The sequence below is a fragment of the Notamacropus eugenii genome, chromosome 4, assembly GCF_028372415.1.
Source record: "Notamacropus eugenii isolate mMacEug1 chromosome 4, mMacEug1.pri_v2, whole genome shotgun sequence".
Lineage (NCBI taxonomy): Eukaryota > Metazoa > Chordata > Mammalia > Diprotodontia > Macropodidae > Notamacropus > Notamacropus eugenii.
The window spans coordinates 864068-879241 of record NC_092875.1 but is presented as its reverse complement, the minus strand read 5'-3'; the positions used below and the strand labels follow the sequence as shown (position 1 = coordinate 879241).

The 15174-nt window shown below is 45.3% G+C and overlaps 1 protein-coding gene across 2 annotated transcripts in view; it reads right to left on the bottom strand.

The window, feature by feature from the left end:
- Positions 1-15174, bottom strand: part of LOC140502736 (uncharacterized) — a 30119-nt gene extending 14945 nt beyond the window's left edge. Inside the window, exons 1-5 of one of the 2 annotated variants that reach the window (XM_072606685.1) lie at positions 11682-13941; positions 11093-11188; positions 8328-8463; positions 5278-6842; positions 232-238 (exon numbers count right to left, since the gene is read on the bottom strand). In XM_072606685.1, the coding sequence (XP_072462786.1) occupies positions 232-238; positions 5278-6842; positions 8328-8463; positions 11093-11188; positions 11682-11847 (1970 nt within the window). In that variant the 5' untranslated portion in view covers positions 11848-13941. Of the gene's footprint in view, positions 1-231; positions 239-5030; positions 6843-8327; positions 8464-11092; positions 11189-11681; positions 13942-14901 lie in introns of those variants that run through there. The other variant, XM_072606683.1, reaches the window with a different exon arrangement.

The following is a 15174-nucleotide window of genomic DNA, read 5'->3' as shown; positions in this document are numbered from 1 at the left end:
TTGTAAATAGAAACAGCACCAGGTGCTTTGCCACATGAAAGGAGCCTAATGGCCCTCAAAACCTCTTCTTCAGTTGGAAGTTCAGCTAAGGAGGGATTGACTTCAACCTGAGGTAAATGGTCAGTGGCCTCAGTATTGATTGATGATGGTCTGTTGGAACACTATGGAAGTGTTCAGCCCATCTCTCTAAGATCATGTCCTTATCACTAATCAATGTGGCTCCATCAGCACTAAGTAGCTGTGATGCACCATAGGTTTTTGGTCCATAAATGGTTATATGGCAGGGGGAGGTTATTCAGTTTAAGGATGCCTCCATTGTCCATCTCTATAAAAGTAAAGGGAATAGATTGTCCTGTGACAATCACTGGGGGGGGGGGGGGGGTCTCTCTCTTAGTCATTGGTGGCAAGATTCTTCCTAGAGTCCTCCTTAATAGGCTGATTTTTCACCTGGAAAATGGTCATATACCTGAGAGCCAGTGTGGCTTCAGAAAGGGTCACGGAACAATCAACATAGTGTTTGCTGCCGAACAGCTCCAGGAGAAATGCCAGGAGCAGAACAGAGGTCTGTACACAATGTTTGTAGATCTGATCAAGGCCTTTGACACTGTTGGTTGTGAGGGCTTATGGAAAATTGTCAAAATTTGGTTGCCCAGAGAAGTTCATCAATATTGTGCATCAATTTCATGATGGCATATTTGCTCTGGTTCTGGATAGTAGACAATGCTCTCGTGTCTTCCCAGTCACCAATGGAGTGAAACAAGGCTGTGTGCTGGCTCCCATGCTTTTTAACATGAACGTTTCAGCCATGTTGACAAAGGCTTTCAATGAAGATGAACACGGCATCAAGGTCAACTGCTGTACTGATGGCAAGTTCTTCAATTTGAAAAGGCTACAAGCCAAGACCAAAGTGGAGGGAGTGTTGGTGCATGGTTTTCTGTTTGCAGATGACTGTGCACTCAATGTGGCCTCTGAAGCTGAGATGCAACAAAGTATGGATCAATTCTCTGCTGCCTGTGCTAATTTTGGCCTAATAATTAACACCAAGAAAACACAGGTGCTTCATCAGCAACCACCACACCCTCTATATGTGGAACCATTGGTTACACAAAATGGAAAAGTTTTGAATGCTGTGGATAACTTCATTTACTCTGGTAGTGTACTTTCCAGGGATTTACACATTGATAATGAGGTTGATGCACGCATTGCCAGAGTTAGCTCAGGATTTGGGAGGCTCTGAAGAAAGTTTGGGAGAGAAGAGGTATGAGACTGACTACCAAATTGAAGGTCTTCAGAGCCTCTGTGCTGACCTCAGTGTTGTATGCCTGTGAAACATGGACCGTGTACCAGTGCCATGCCAGGAAACTGAATCATTCCCATTTGAACTGTCTTAGGAAGATTCTGAGGATCACCTGGCAGGATAAAGTACCAGACACTGAAGTCCTTGCTCGAGTTGAACTGCCAAGCATTCAAACTATGCTTCAGAGAGCGCAGTTCCTATGGGCTGGCCACGTTGTTCGAATGCAAAATGTACACTTGTCAAAAAGACTTTTATGGAGAACTGAAATGGGGCAGGTGATCACATAGTGGTCAGAAGAAGCGATATACGGACACTCTCAAGGTCTCTCTCAAGAACTTTGAATTTGATTGTGGGACATGGGAGACCCTGGCACAGGACCACTCAGCATGGTGTGCCCACATCAGAAAGGGTGCTGTGCTCTATGAGCAATGCAAAATTGAAGCAGCATGGGGGAAACGTAGGATATGCAAATTTAGAGTAACCACCCCAAATGTTCATGTGGACTATCTGTGCCCAATCTATGGTAGAGCATTCTGAGCTTGTATTGGTCTGACCAAGCCACAGTTGGACACATTGGAACTTGACTTTATCACGGTGTCATTTTGGTCCTCTTTGAGAACAAAGGACAACAACCAACCAACCCTGGTACAGACCCTCATCACCTCACACTGGGACTATTGTAATAGCTTCCTGCATCAGTCTCTCCCCACTCCAATCCATCTTCCATTCAGCCACTAAAGTGATTTTCCTAAAGCACAGGGCTGACCATGTCAACCCTCCTTATGAGTAAATTCTGGTGGTTCCCTCTCAATTATTGACTGTGACTAGCAGTTCCAGAGGATTGCTGATCAGGCATTCTGCCTATTAGGTCTAAACCAAGTGGATGGATTCTGGGCACAAAATGAGGCAAGAAAAGATTTTTAGACATGGCCAAAATGAGAATCTGTCTTGCTTGACTAAATATTATTATTAAAAGGGTTTGGCTTTTCTTTTCCAATGTCAAGATGTGGGTGGGATGGAGAGTATGATAGATGTGGTTTTAATAAACATATTGTGTGGTATTCATGGTTATGAAATGATAGGACTCCAACATGGAGTCATTTATGCTACGTAGTCCTAATGACTATCGTTGTGCTATTTGTCCTTCATTCTCCAAGAGGGCCATGACATCAGGGAGGTGATGCTGTGACATGCAAGTGAAATGGATTGAAGTGTGGGAGGGCTGTGCAAAGTCATCAGCCTCACTTTCTCCTCTGGAGCCATCTGGGTCCAGTGGCCAGATATTCATCAGGATACTGGAGATGGCTCCCAGATGAAGTGGGGGCCCTTGGCCTTTTCAAGCTAAGGTCTTTAACTTGTCTCAGTTTGATTGGGGCAGCACCAATTCAGTGATTAAGGTTGGATAAGAAATGAGGCAGAGAATGGCCTCTTTGACCTAGTCCCAGCCTTAAATGATTTCATCTTTCCCCTGTCTTCCCTCAAGGCTCCTTGAGTCTGAGGCAGGAAGGACACTTTTCAGGACTTGGGCATGTGGTTTCCCTGTCCAGTTGCCTGACATCAATTTATTTTTTCAATTTACTTTCAGCACACTGGATCTTTGCACTAACAAACCAGAAAGCCAAATATGGCAGAGAAATTCTATTTTTATTCACTGAGAAACTAAAGGATAGTTTAAAAGATTCAATATCTCTCTTTTGCACTCCCATGCATTTTCTTTTTACACATTTACAAACAATCCTCTGAAGATGGTTCTAAAGGCCTCGCCAAACTGCCAGAGAGGTTCAGGAACCAATAACAATCCCTGTCGTATGTAGAGTACCAGGAGGGGAACAGTGAAGCTGTCAAGGTTGACTGAAGTCTGACCATCAAGGGATTGAAAGGCTAAACAGAGGCACTTGTACTGGGCCTTCGAGGTGATAGGGAGCACCTAGAAGTGACTGCTCAGTTCTGAACTTTGAGAATAGGTGGAGGTGTATTTGAGACAGGGAGAGCAGGAGGAGATGAGGAGATTAGGCCAGGGAGAGATGCCAAGGGCTGAGACGAGAGTGGTGGCTGCCATGCAGGTGGAGAGAGAAGTGCATGGGTGCAGGATTGCTCAGCAAGGGAGGACTGACCAAATCTGGCACCTGGTTGGAAATGGGGAGTGAGGGAAGAGAGAGAAGGCTGTGGCTTGAGACTGGAAGCAACTTTGACAGAAAATGCGAAGCTCAGAAGAGATAGATGAGTTGGGAGCAAGCCAACATCTAGAAATGGCGGTGATGGCAAAAGACAAGAAGAATACTTTTGTAGAGGTATGTCACAGAGGTTTGCACGCTGCCCATCCTTTTAATGGTTCAGAGTTGTGCAGCATTCACCCCAAATGGCAGAACTTAATGCAGAAAAGACAGGAATGATCAAGGGGATAGTGTGATGGCATTAGTCTTGGATGTGAAAAAGTCTGAATTAATTCTATTGAATCATTAATATTTTGATTCATTGTAATATTAAGAAGCATTTAAAAAAATGCTTACTACCTGCCAGCCCACAAAACAGTCCCTACCCTGAAGGGGCTAACATTCAAACATAGGAGACAGAGGGACAAAATATAAATACCAAAATCAATAAATACCAAAATCGATGAGAGATAGCTTTGGAGGGGAAGGTGCTAGCAGCTGGGGGACCAAGAAGGGTGCTTTAGCTGATCCTTACAGGAAATTAGGGTGAGGTTCAGGGGATGGAAGGGAAAGCCTTCCCAACCTAAGACAAAGGCTGTATAAAGGTGTGGGTACGAAAAATACTGTGTGTGAGGAAGAGCAAGAAGAGCTTCGAGGGGAGCCAACTAGAAGAGTAGAAAGGCAGGAAGGAGTACGGTTGGGTAAAGGTCAAACAAAGACTTTTGTATCCCATCTTAGAGGAGATGGGGACTCACTAGGGAGTAAACGTGTGGCATACTCAGACTTGTGCTTTGGCAGTTGTGTGAAAGCTGGCCTGGTATAGAGACTTGGGACAACGTGACAAAATATAAGCTAGGGGTGGGGAACCTGTGACCTTGAGGTCACATGTGGCCCTTTAGGTCCTTAGGTGCAGCCTTTTACTGAGTCCAAGTTTTACAGAACAAATCCTTTTATGAAGGGGATTTGTTCTGTGAAGTTTGGATTCAGTCAAAGGACTGCACTTGAGGCTGCAGGTTCCCCACCCCTGTGTAAGACTGTTGCAAAAAACAATCCATGGCCTGAATGAGGGTAGTGGCTGTGGGAGTGATGAAAAGGGGATAAATACCAGAGTTGTAGAGAAAGAAATAACAGGTTTGGCAAGAGAAGAGACAAGGATGATGCCAAGACTGCCAAAACAGTAATGCCCTCAGTGGTAGCAGAGAAGTCTGGAAGAGGGCAGGCTTCCAGGTACAGAGGATGACTTCTGCAGGGTATTGACAAGGGACTAACGGGACCCAAAAGCTTCCTCGATGCCATGATTGTCACCATCCCATTCCTATGCCTTCTCCCACAACACCAACGGATTAAAAATAATGAAAAATCCTTAGACATTCTGAAGCTAGAGGTCACTGCAAAAAGGGAAAGGCCCCAATGGCTGCTTGAGGTCTCCCTGCACTTTTCGATCTTTATCCTCATGGCTTTAACTTATTTCTCAGCAAGTTCTTTTTTCTTTTAACCTGCTAGTTAGTTACCCAAACAGGGCTGAGGGAAATTCCCAACAGAGAGAGAATAAGGAAAAGAGGAGAGCGTCCAGGACAGAATCTTGGAGAACAATCAATTTAATGGGTATGAGAAAAAAAAAGCCAAGATACAACAAAGACAGAGAAGGTACAGTTAAAGATGCAGGAAGGAAAACCTTAACTGTGATGATCTAAAGAGAAAGGAGAGAAATACACAGGCATACAGGAGACTTGGCATCAAATACTTAATTGTTGAAAGAAGATAAAGGAGGATAAGGTTTCTTTCGTGTATGAATTCTTTGATGTACAATAAGTTGGGATCTCTGACTGAAAGCCTTCCCACATTCTTTACATTCATAAGGTTTCTCTCCAGAATGAATTCTCTGATGTACAGTAAGTTGTGACCTCTGGCTAAAGGCCTTCCCACATTCATTACACTCATAAGGTTTCTCCCCTGTATGAATTCTCTGATGCCGAGTGAGATCTGTTGTGCGGATGAAGGCTTTTCCACATTCATTGCATTCGTAAGGTTTCTCTCCAGTATGAATTTTCTGATGTACAGTAAGCTGCGATCTCTGCCTAAAGGCCTTGCCACAGTCATTGCAGTCAAAAGGTTTCTCTCCAGTATGAATTCTCCAATGTAGAGTCAGCTGTGAGCTTCCATGGAAGGCTTTTCCACATTCAAAACACTCAAATCGTTTCTCTCCAATATGAATTCTTTCCTGTAGGGTAAGTTGTGATGTCCCATGGAAGGTCTTCTCACATTCTAAATATTCCAAAGTTTTCTCTCGGCTATGAATTCTCTTATGTAGAGTAAGACGTTTTCTCACGCTGAAAGTCTTTCCACATTCATTACATTTGAAAGGTTTCTCTCCAGTATGAATTCTCTTATGTAGAGTAAGACTTGTCTTCAAACGGAAAGTCTTCCCACATTCATGACATTCATAAGGTTTCTCTCCTGTATGAATTCTTTGATGTACAATAAGATGTGAGCTATGGCTGAAGGGCTTCCCACATTCATTACATTCATAAGGTTTCTCTCCACTATGAGTAGCCTGATGTTGAATAAGTCCTGAGCTACTTCTGAAAGCCTTTGCACATTCATTACACTCATAGGGTTTCTCTCCAGTATGAATTCTGTGATGGACAATAAGTTGTGAGCTCTTGCTAAAGGCCTTCCCACACTCACTACATTCATAAGGCTTTTCTCCAGTATGAATCCTCTGATGTACAGTGAGTCGTGAGCTTCTACTGAAGGCCTTCCCACATTCATTACATTCATAAGGTTTCTCTCCAGTGTGAATTCTCTGATGTTCATTAAGGCTCGACCTCTGGTGAAAAGCCTTTCCACATTCCTTGCATTCATATGGTTTCTCTCCAGTATGAATTCTCTGATGTTGAGTAAGGTGTGAGCTCCAGTGGAAAGCCTTCCCACATTCAAAACATTCATAAGGTTTCTCTCTGGTATGAAGTTTCTGATGTCGAGTAAGATCTGTCCTCAAACTGAAGCCTTTTCCACACTGATTACATTCATAAGGTCTCTCTCCAGTATGAGTTGTTTGGTGCTGAATAAGTCCTGTTTTCACAATGAAGGCCTTCCCACATTCTTTGCATTCATAAGGTCTCTCTCCTGTGTGAAGCCTCTGATGTTGAGTAAGATGTGATCGCTGATTGAAGGCCTTCAAACATTCACTGCACTCATAAGGTTTCTCTCTAGTATGAATTCTTTGATGTCGAGTAAGACCTGTTCTCACACTGAAGGTCTTCCCACATTCATTACATTCATGAAGTTTCTTGCTAGCTTGGATTTTCTGATGCATAGTAAGGTGTGAGCTCTTGTGGAAAGCTTTCTCATATTCACTGCATTTATAGGGCTTCTCAGAAGGAGGAATTCTGTGAAGAGAATGTATCAACTATGGTTAAAAACTTTCATACTTTTATAACATTTAAAACTTTTATATCTTATAAAATATCTTATATATATATATATATATGTATATATATATATATATATACATATATATATCTTATAATGCCCAACAGAGTCTGGATTATAACTCAATTATGGCAAATATTCATTAGTTTCAGAAAATAATTACTTTGAGCAAATTCTGTTACATTTGCAAAGGCCTAAACCTAAAAATACTATAACTTTTAAAAATGATTTTTGTACCTATTGTTTTAAGTCACTGGTGTTAATTTTTATTAACTGTTTTCCACTTTATCCCTTCCAACCCTCTTCCCAGAGAACCATCTCTCATAATAAAGAAGAAAAACAAATTCCATAAAACTAATTAATATATTAAAAGAGTCAGAGGCATTGTGATCTTCCACCCCTGGAAAGAAGCAGGGAGAGATTAGACTCAATAATTATTTCTTTGGGAACAACTCTTAGCTGAGGGAAGGGGATTGGCCATAGATTGTGATTTCAGACATACTTACTTTATTGGGATTTTTCCTTAGGATAAAAGAATATTAGGATATTTAATTTCCTAGAACACATTTCTTGGGAGGCCTCTTCTTTAACCTTTGTTAAAGAAGGCTTTGTACAAAGGCACCCCAGGTTCCCTCTTTTAGATACATTAAGAAATCCTACTTTCTTAGGGCCTGACCTAAAGGCTTTGGACTTATCTAGTAAACCTTTTCAACAGTTAGTCAAATGCCAAGGAGACAGCGTCCTAGCATGAAAGTCCTAATCAGTTTCTAAAGCAGAGGTTCTTAGCCTTTTTTTGTATGTTGGACCCCTATGAATGTCTGGGAAGCTCTAAGAACTCCTTCTTAGAATCACTTTTTAAATGCGATAAAATAAAATAGCTAGGACTGCAAAGGAAATCAATGATACTATAATGCAGTTATCAACATATTTTAAAAAATATGTTCATAGATGTCAGGTTAGAAACCCTTCTTCAAAAAGAGAAAGTATTCTAAGTCAAATTTTAGGGAAGAACTCTGATCCCTCTGAAGGAGACTTAAGGCTGTGACCTGAGAAGGGAAGGAGCTCCCTTCCCCACTCTTGAATGGACTGAATACATTAAGAAAATGACTCCCCAGGTTCCTAGGATATTTTAACTTAGGATTCTACTGTTTGATGGATTAAAGACCGTTACCTATACTTTCTTTCTTTGCTTACAAACTTGACTTGTGGAATTATTTTTGTTTCTGACTATTTAAATGTAAAAAGAACTGCTTGGGGATGGAGAATTTCAATTAAAACTGTGGCATTTCAATATCCCTTCAAGCACCAATGCTTGATATATGTTGACATAGTAACAACTATGTTGTTAAGTGTGCACACACAGACACACAAAGACACACACACACACCTCTGATGAAGCTGACATAAAAAAATACAGAGTACTAAGTTTTCCTCTTTCATACCTGCCAACACATTCTAGAGCTCCTTCCCACTTGGATACACAGAAATGATCCCTTGTGAGATGTTCCAGGGCTGATTTTTCCCGAAAAGTGGCAAGCTTCAGAGCTGACTCTTTGGCATCAGACCCTATTACCCAATCTGGAAAAAAAAAGTATAAAAACTCCTGTTTCCCCAGCTGTTTTCTCAGGCTTATCTTCAGAATCCTGAACTAGAAATAAGATGGCCAGAAATGAAATAGTTGACAAGCATTTATTATCAAATAAAAGTCAGCTGCAAGTCATGTGATCATCTTGAAGTTATGGCGGTCTTCGAGAATGAAGGACAAGCACAACTTTGGTACCAGGAATCAAGTGCCAAGGATACAAATAAAGGCAAAAGAGACAGCCTTTGCCCTCAAGATGCCCCTAGACTAACTGGGAGACAACAGGCACACAGCTACGAGCAAACAAGAAGCAGGATGAAATGGATAAGTTTCAGGGGAAGGGGACGAAGATTAAGGAGAACCACGACAGATTTCTTGCTGGACTTCATAGTAACAAGGGTCGCTTGTAAATCACAAAAAGCATTCAGACTAATATTTTAATTTACCCTTTTTCTGCGGAGGGGTCAGTTTTGTGAAATGAGAAAACCAGGCTTTGGAAGCTGATGCAATGTCACCTGAGACCTCGGGTCAGGCATACCCACTAGTGCAGTCACTGTGAAGATGCTGAACAACCTCTTATGAGTGAGGCCAGTGTCTGGCTTAGGCTGACAGATGCCATGTCTTTCTTTTCTTAAACCATCAAATCTAATCAAAACTACTTTAATTACCAATGTTTAAATTTATAAGTTTATAGCCCCAAGCGTGTTTGACCCAGCAATACTGCTTCTAGGTCTGTATCCCAAAGAGATCATAAAAATAGGAAAAGGACCCACATGTACAAAAATACTTACAGCAACTCTTTTTGTGGTGGCAAAGCATTGGAAATTGAGGGTATGCCCATTAGCTGGGGAGTGGCTGAACAAGTTGTGGTATATGAATGTAAGGGAATACTATTGTTCCATAAGAAATGATGAGCAGGCAGATTTCAGAAAAACCTGGAAAGACCTACATGAACTGATGCAGAGTGAAGTGAGCAGAACCAGGAGAACATTGTACACAGTAACAGCAACACTGTAACAGTAACAGCAACATTGTAACTCTAATAGCCACATTGTCCGATGACTGACTTTGATAAGACTTAGCTCTTCTCAGTCATGCAAGGATCTAGGACAGCTCCACAAGACTAAAGATGGAAAATGCAGTCCACACCAGAGAAAGAGCTCTGGAGTCTGATGGCAAATGGAAGCAGACGACTAGCTCTCCTTTCCTTTTGTTGTTTTGCTTTGTCTCTTCTTTCTCATGGTTCCTCCCATTGGTTCTAACTCTTCTTTACATCAGGACCAATGTGAAAATATGTTTAATATGAATGTATAAGTACAGCCTATATCAGATTGAATGTCAACTTGAGATGGGGGAGGAGAAAATTTTAAATTAAAAATCTTATGGAAGTGAATGTTGAAGACTAAAAATAAATAAATAAATAATACAAAACAACAAAACAAAAGTAGAGGAGGAAATTAAATACAATCTTAAAATAAAACAAAGACTTAGAAAATAAATTAAACAGGACAAAATGTCAAACTGTATACCTGGGCTCCAAAAACCAACTCTGGAAGGAAAGGATGAAAGAGATAAGGGTGCAATGCCTTCACCCTGAAAAAGATATTGGGGCCTTAGTGGGTTAATAGCATGACAGGGGAGTGCCAAAAGCTGGTGCAATGGTACGCTGCATCAAGAGGTGTTCTGGAGCAGAATGAGGAAGGTGACAGTTCCACCGTCCTCTGTCCTGATCAGGCCTCTCACCCTCCCAGTACCAGATTTAACCCTGGGCATCTCGGCTCAGGAAAGAAACTGACAAACTGGAGTATCCAGAGGAGAGTCACCAGGATGGAAAGGGGCTGGGGAGCATGTCATGTGAGATCTGATTGAAGAGAGCAGGAATTTTATGGAAGGTTTAGGGGAAGTGTAGGAGCTGTTCTAATATTTAAAAAGAGTTGCTGTGAAAGAGAGAGTTTACACCTGACCTGCTTGGGCCAGAGAACACAAGCAATGGGGGAGTCACAGAGGGCAGATGCAAGCTTGTGACCTGCCCAAGAGTGGGAATGGTCACTGAGGAGGTGAAGGGGCCCCTGCCACCTGAAGAGCTTTGAGAAGAGGGCTACATTTATCTGACTATTCTGTCCCGAGACCTGATCCCAGTGTTCTAGCCTGGCTCTGGGAGCCAGACTCTGACATCCAATGAGACCGCCCTTACCCTTAGCTTTTTATCATCTGCTCCCATGACCTGTTGGTGATTCATGCCTTCATCAGCTTCACTGACAACAATTATTTAAGACCTGATCCAAGGCAGATCCTAGAGGCTGCCCCCTCCCCAGAGAGTTCCTCCAAGCTGTCCCTGTCTCCTGGACCACTCTTTGGGTTGGGTCATTGAACCAGCCTCAACCACCCAATTGTAACATGATGGAGTCGATAACTCCCCATGCTCTCTACAAAGAGGGCCACATGAAGACCTGGTGCATGCAGGCTCCAGAAGAGCAGGCATGATATCCACATGATCCTGCAGATGCCTGGGCAGCTTCCAGGACAGCTGCCTGGCCAACTGTTTAAAATGTCCTGCCCTCAGAGGGAACAACAGAGCTTCCAGTAGCCATGACTGACTGGCCCAAGTGTCTTTCAATCACTCACCTGAATAGCCACTTTTGGGGATGTCTCCCTCTGGCAGCCTAGGGGCTTCCCCTCTTTCCAGCTGGCAGATCACATCTGGCTTGGAAACAGCAAGGCCTGTTAAGTGAAAATATAAAAGACTCATGAAAAGAGAACCTCCTCAGGATTTTGTTTTACTCCCTAACTCCTTCTGGGAGAACAAGGTTCTGCTGGGAAGGCCCAGAGGAAGATACAGAAGTTACTGAAGGATGCTTGAAAGCTGGGGGCACTGAGCTCCAGAGCAGATCCTGGCTCAGAAGGCCCCATCCCTGGGATGTATTCAGATCCCTGGGACGATGAGGGTGAATCATGGGCCTGGGGACAACATGGTCCCAGTTCTGAGACACAGGATAACAGGGACAACATGGTCCACAAGTCAGATTTCAGAAGGACAAAGCAAAGATCCTTCCTTTGTTCACCTGAGAACAGGTACTGGGCAGCCCAAAAAACCTCTGCCTCTCTCCAGAGCCCCAAAAGAACAGGCACCTCTGGCAAGCCTGATACTCTTTTCTAAGAGAGCTTCCCTCCCCCTGGGGCCAAGCATGGGGCCCAGGCCAGCCTCGGTTCTCACCCAGGCAGACCAGGTTCCGGTAGTTCTCTAGCATCACTTCACGGTACATCTCCTTCTGAAGTGGGTGCAGGCGCCCCCACTCCTCTGGGGTGAAGTCCACAGCCACATCATTGAAGGTCACAGATTCCTGAAACGCCAAATACAGGTGTGCTGACCTGGACACCATCCCTCAGATGACCATGGGAGGAGGAGGGGAAGCCGGCCAGATCACAAGGAGTTCAGGATTCAGGGCATCCCAGGTCAATCGTCCCTAGAACCTCTCTCTGAGGTCGAGCTTGTCTTGACTCAGAATCATGGACAGAACAGGAGTCTGAACAGCCTGTTTCTATGTGGCTCATCTGGGCCATTCTTAACCCCTAGCAAATGTTCATCACCTCCATTGTACAGAAGAGAACACTGAATCACAGTCCCTAAGAGATGCCAGCCCAGCCTACACGGGAACAAGACTCCTGTCTCCACCATCCCCAGCATGTGCTCAGCTATCTCATGAGGGGTGACCTGTTAGGAGTTCCACCATGGGACAGCTCCCATTGTGAGGAAGGTTTTCCTTACAAGTCAAAATCTGCTTCTTAGCGACTCCCACGGCCAAGAGAACAAGCCAGTTCTCTCTTCAGCATGAAAGCATTTACCTGTGAAGGCAGACAGAGGCAGTTACTGTGTCCACTTCCATCTGCTCAACACTTCACCCCCAGGGGCCTTTTCCAGGACGTGCATCCCAGGTCCTTCAGCTGCTGCTCTGGAGGCCCCTCCCTGTCCTGGCTGCCCCCTCCGCTAGCTCTCCAGTTCATTCATGAGCTCCCCATGCCCAGGACTGAACAAAGGAGTTCAGATATGGTGTGACCGGAGCAGAGGCCAGAAGTGGTGGCACCCCCCAGTCATGGACACCATGCCCTCTGGCCCTCTCAGCTGCCTCATCTGCTTTCGTTTCCTGTTGAGTCAGCAGTCTACTAAGACCTCTCAGTCTTTTCAGCCCATGCTGTGTCCAGGCATACCTCTGTCACCTTGTACTTAACACTAATTAATGGCACCATTTATAACGTGCTTTCAAGTTTGCAAAGCATTTTACAGAATGGAGCCAAGAAGACAAGAGAGGTCTGTGAACATGAGGGTCTTGAATCAAAGGCTGTGCTCCAGGACAAGCCTGACCTAGTGCAGGGTGCCAGGACTGAGGCCAACCAGCTATGTAGTGACTCATTGCCCAGTTCCAGAGGGGCCTGTGGGAAAGACCTATTCCCAGGGGCACCTGGGTACCAGTGTAAGGGGCAGTCATGGGCCCTAGGCTGTGGATGGAGCACCAAGTTCAGAAGCAAGTCACAACATCTCCACATCTGGAGTCCTGTATTCTGGGCTCAGTCCCTCAGATGTTCTAGAGGAACCAGAGAACGAGAGAGGAGGGCAGTCAGGATAGGGAGGTGCCTCCAGACATCAGCTGAAGGACTTGGAATGTGCATCCTGGAAAGAAGACTTGGGGGGAGTCTGAGAGCAGTTTAAGAGCCTTCAGGAGGGTTTCAGTTCCAACCTCTAGTCCAGACCCAAGCCCTCGAGGAATACCAGGGCAGGAACCCCACACTGAAGGGAAGACTAGCATTCTGTCCCTTTGAATCTGAGAACTTCCCAGCTGGCTGACAGTAGCTGAGTCCAGCAGCAGTTTACTGGCCCTCTAGGCATGGCAAGCCCACAGACCAATTGCTCAGACTTGGAAAGCTCAGATGGGGGTGGTGGGGTGGTGGTGGTGGTTAAGTGATCAGATCTTATTCTGGATCAGACCACTCTGGGAGCCCTGAAAGCTTGTAGGTGAGCAGCCAGAGTTGCATCTAGAATAACCCAACACTCCATACCCACAAAAACAGTATCAGGACCAGAAGTGCACAGGGCTTAGCCCTAATATAAAGTCTGAAGTCAGGGAGGAGGGTGGAAGAAGGAGAAAACCCAAAAAAAGAATTGCATCAGAAAATAAGGATGCCCAAGACACATATTGAGAAGGAGAGAGTAACTCCAAAACATCTACAAGACAAGTCTCAAAGAAAAACAACTTTGACACAAATTTCAATCAGAATTCCTAGAAGAGAGGAAACAAGGATTCTTTATAAAAATTCAAAAACATTTTCACAAATTATATAGTGCTAGAGGGGGAAAAACAGGAAAAGAAATGAGAACTATGGAAGAAAGAATTGGAATGGGAATTAACAGTTTGGCCAAAGAGATACCAAGGAAACTTTGTCTATGCAAGGGCAAAAACAGCTCAACTAGAACACAGATCAAGGAAACAAACCTTAAGCGGATCTGGACTAACAGAAAGCCATCTCAAATAAAGAACCACAAGGGATCAAGGGCTGGGCCTGGAGTCAGGGAGACGAATTCAAATTCAGCTTAGACCATGCACCAGCTTCCAGCCTCAGTGTCTTCAGCTTTAATCCCAGAGTTGTGAGGATGCTGTGATATCCGTTAGAAATCTATGTATTATTCCTAGCAAAATAACAGGAATTCTTCCCAAACCTCTTAGATCCAGAAGGTGAAGTGTAAAGAGAAAAAAATAACTGTCTGGAAGAAACCCCAAAAGGGCAACTCGGGGGACCAGTGTGGCCAAAGTCCAGACCTTGGGTTTCACCAGCATCCAATGTCTGGAGAATGAGACAGAGGGAGAAGGGGAGATGGGGAGAGGATGAGAGAGGAGGATGGGGGATGAGATACAGAAGGGGGAGAGGGAGGGGAGAATGACAGAGAGGGGAGGGGGATGAGACAGAGAGGGAGGGGGAGATGGGGAGAGGATGAGAGAGGAGGATGGGGAATGAGATACAGAAGGGGGAGAGGGAGGGGAGAATGACAGAGAGGGGAGGGAGATGAGACAGAGGGGGAGGGGGAGATGGGGGAGGGGGAGATGCCCAGGGAAGCCTCCAGCTGATGGGGGTCACGGGGGCAGTTCTTGGACCTGGGAAGGGGGAGCCCTGCGAGGCTCAGCAGGGGGCGAGGTGCGGCAGGGTTGGGGGGGTCAGCTTGGGGCGGGGCTGGGTCTGTGCCCCTGACCCTCCTGGGTGTTGGGGGGTATCTCCTCTCCCCGCTTCGTATCCCCTCCCCCCAGCTTGGGGTCCTGGGGGAGGGCACCCAAGGCAGCCGCCCAGCCTAGGCCCGCAGCCGGCTCCTCCACAGCTCCGCCTACTCCGTGCCCAAGCACCTCCCACCTCTAAGCTGGCCCGGGCCTCGGTTTACCCCGCAGGCTCACCTGGAGGGCGTTGGCCACTGAGGGTCCGGGAGCCATCCCTTGCCCCCGCACTGAAGGAAAAGGAGGGAGGGTGGATTGCCACGCCCCCGGAGGGCAGAACCCCAGGGCAGGTTCTCGAGGTGACTGCTGATTGGTTCCCAGAGTGCCCCACCCCCTTCCTTCTGGCCAATGGGCGGGCCCGCTGTCGGGAGAGCGTGCCTTAGAAGCGCCTTGAGGAGGACTGACTACGCACGCGCGGCGCCCCTCCCCCTCCCCGTCGGACAGCTCCAGAGG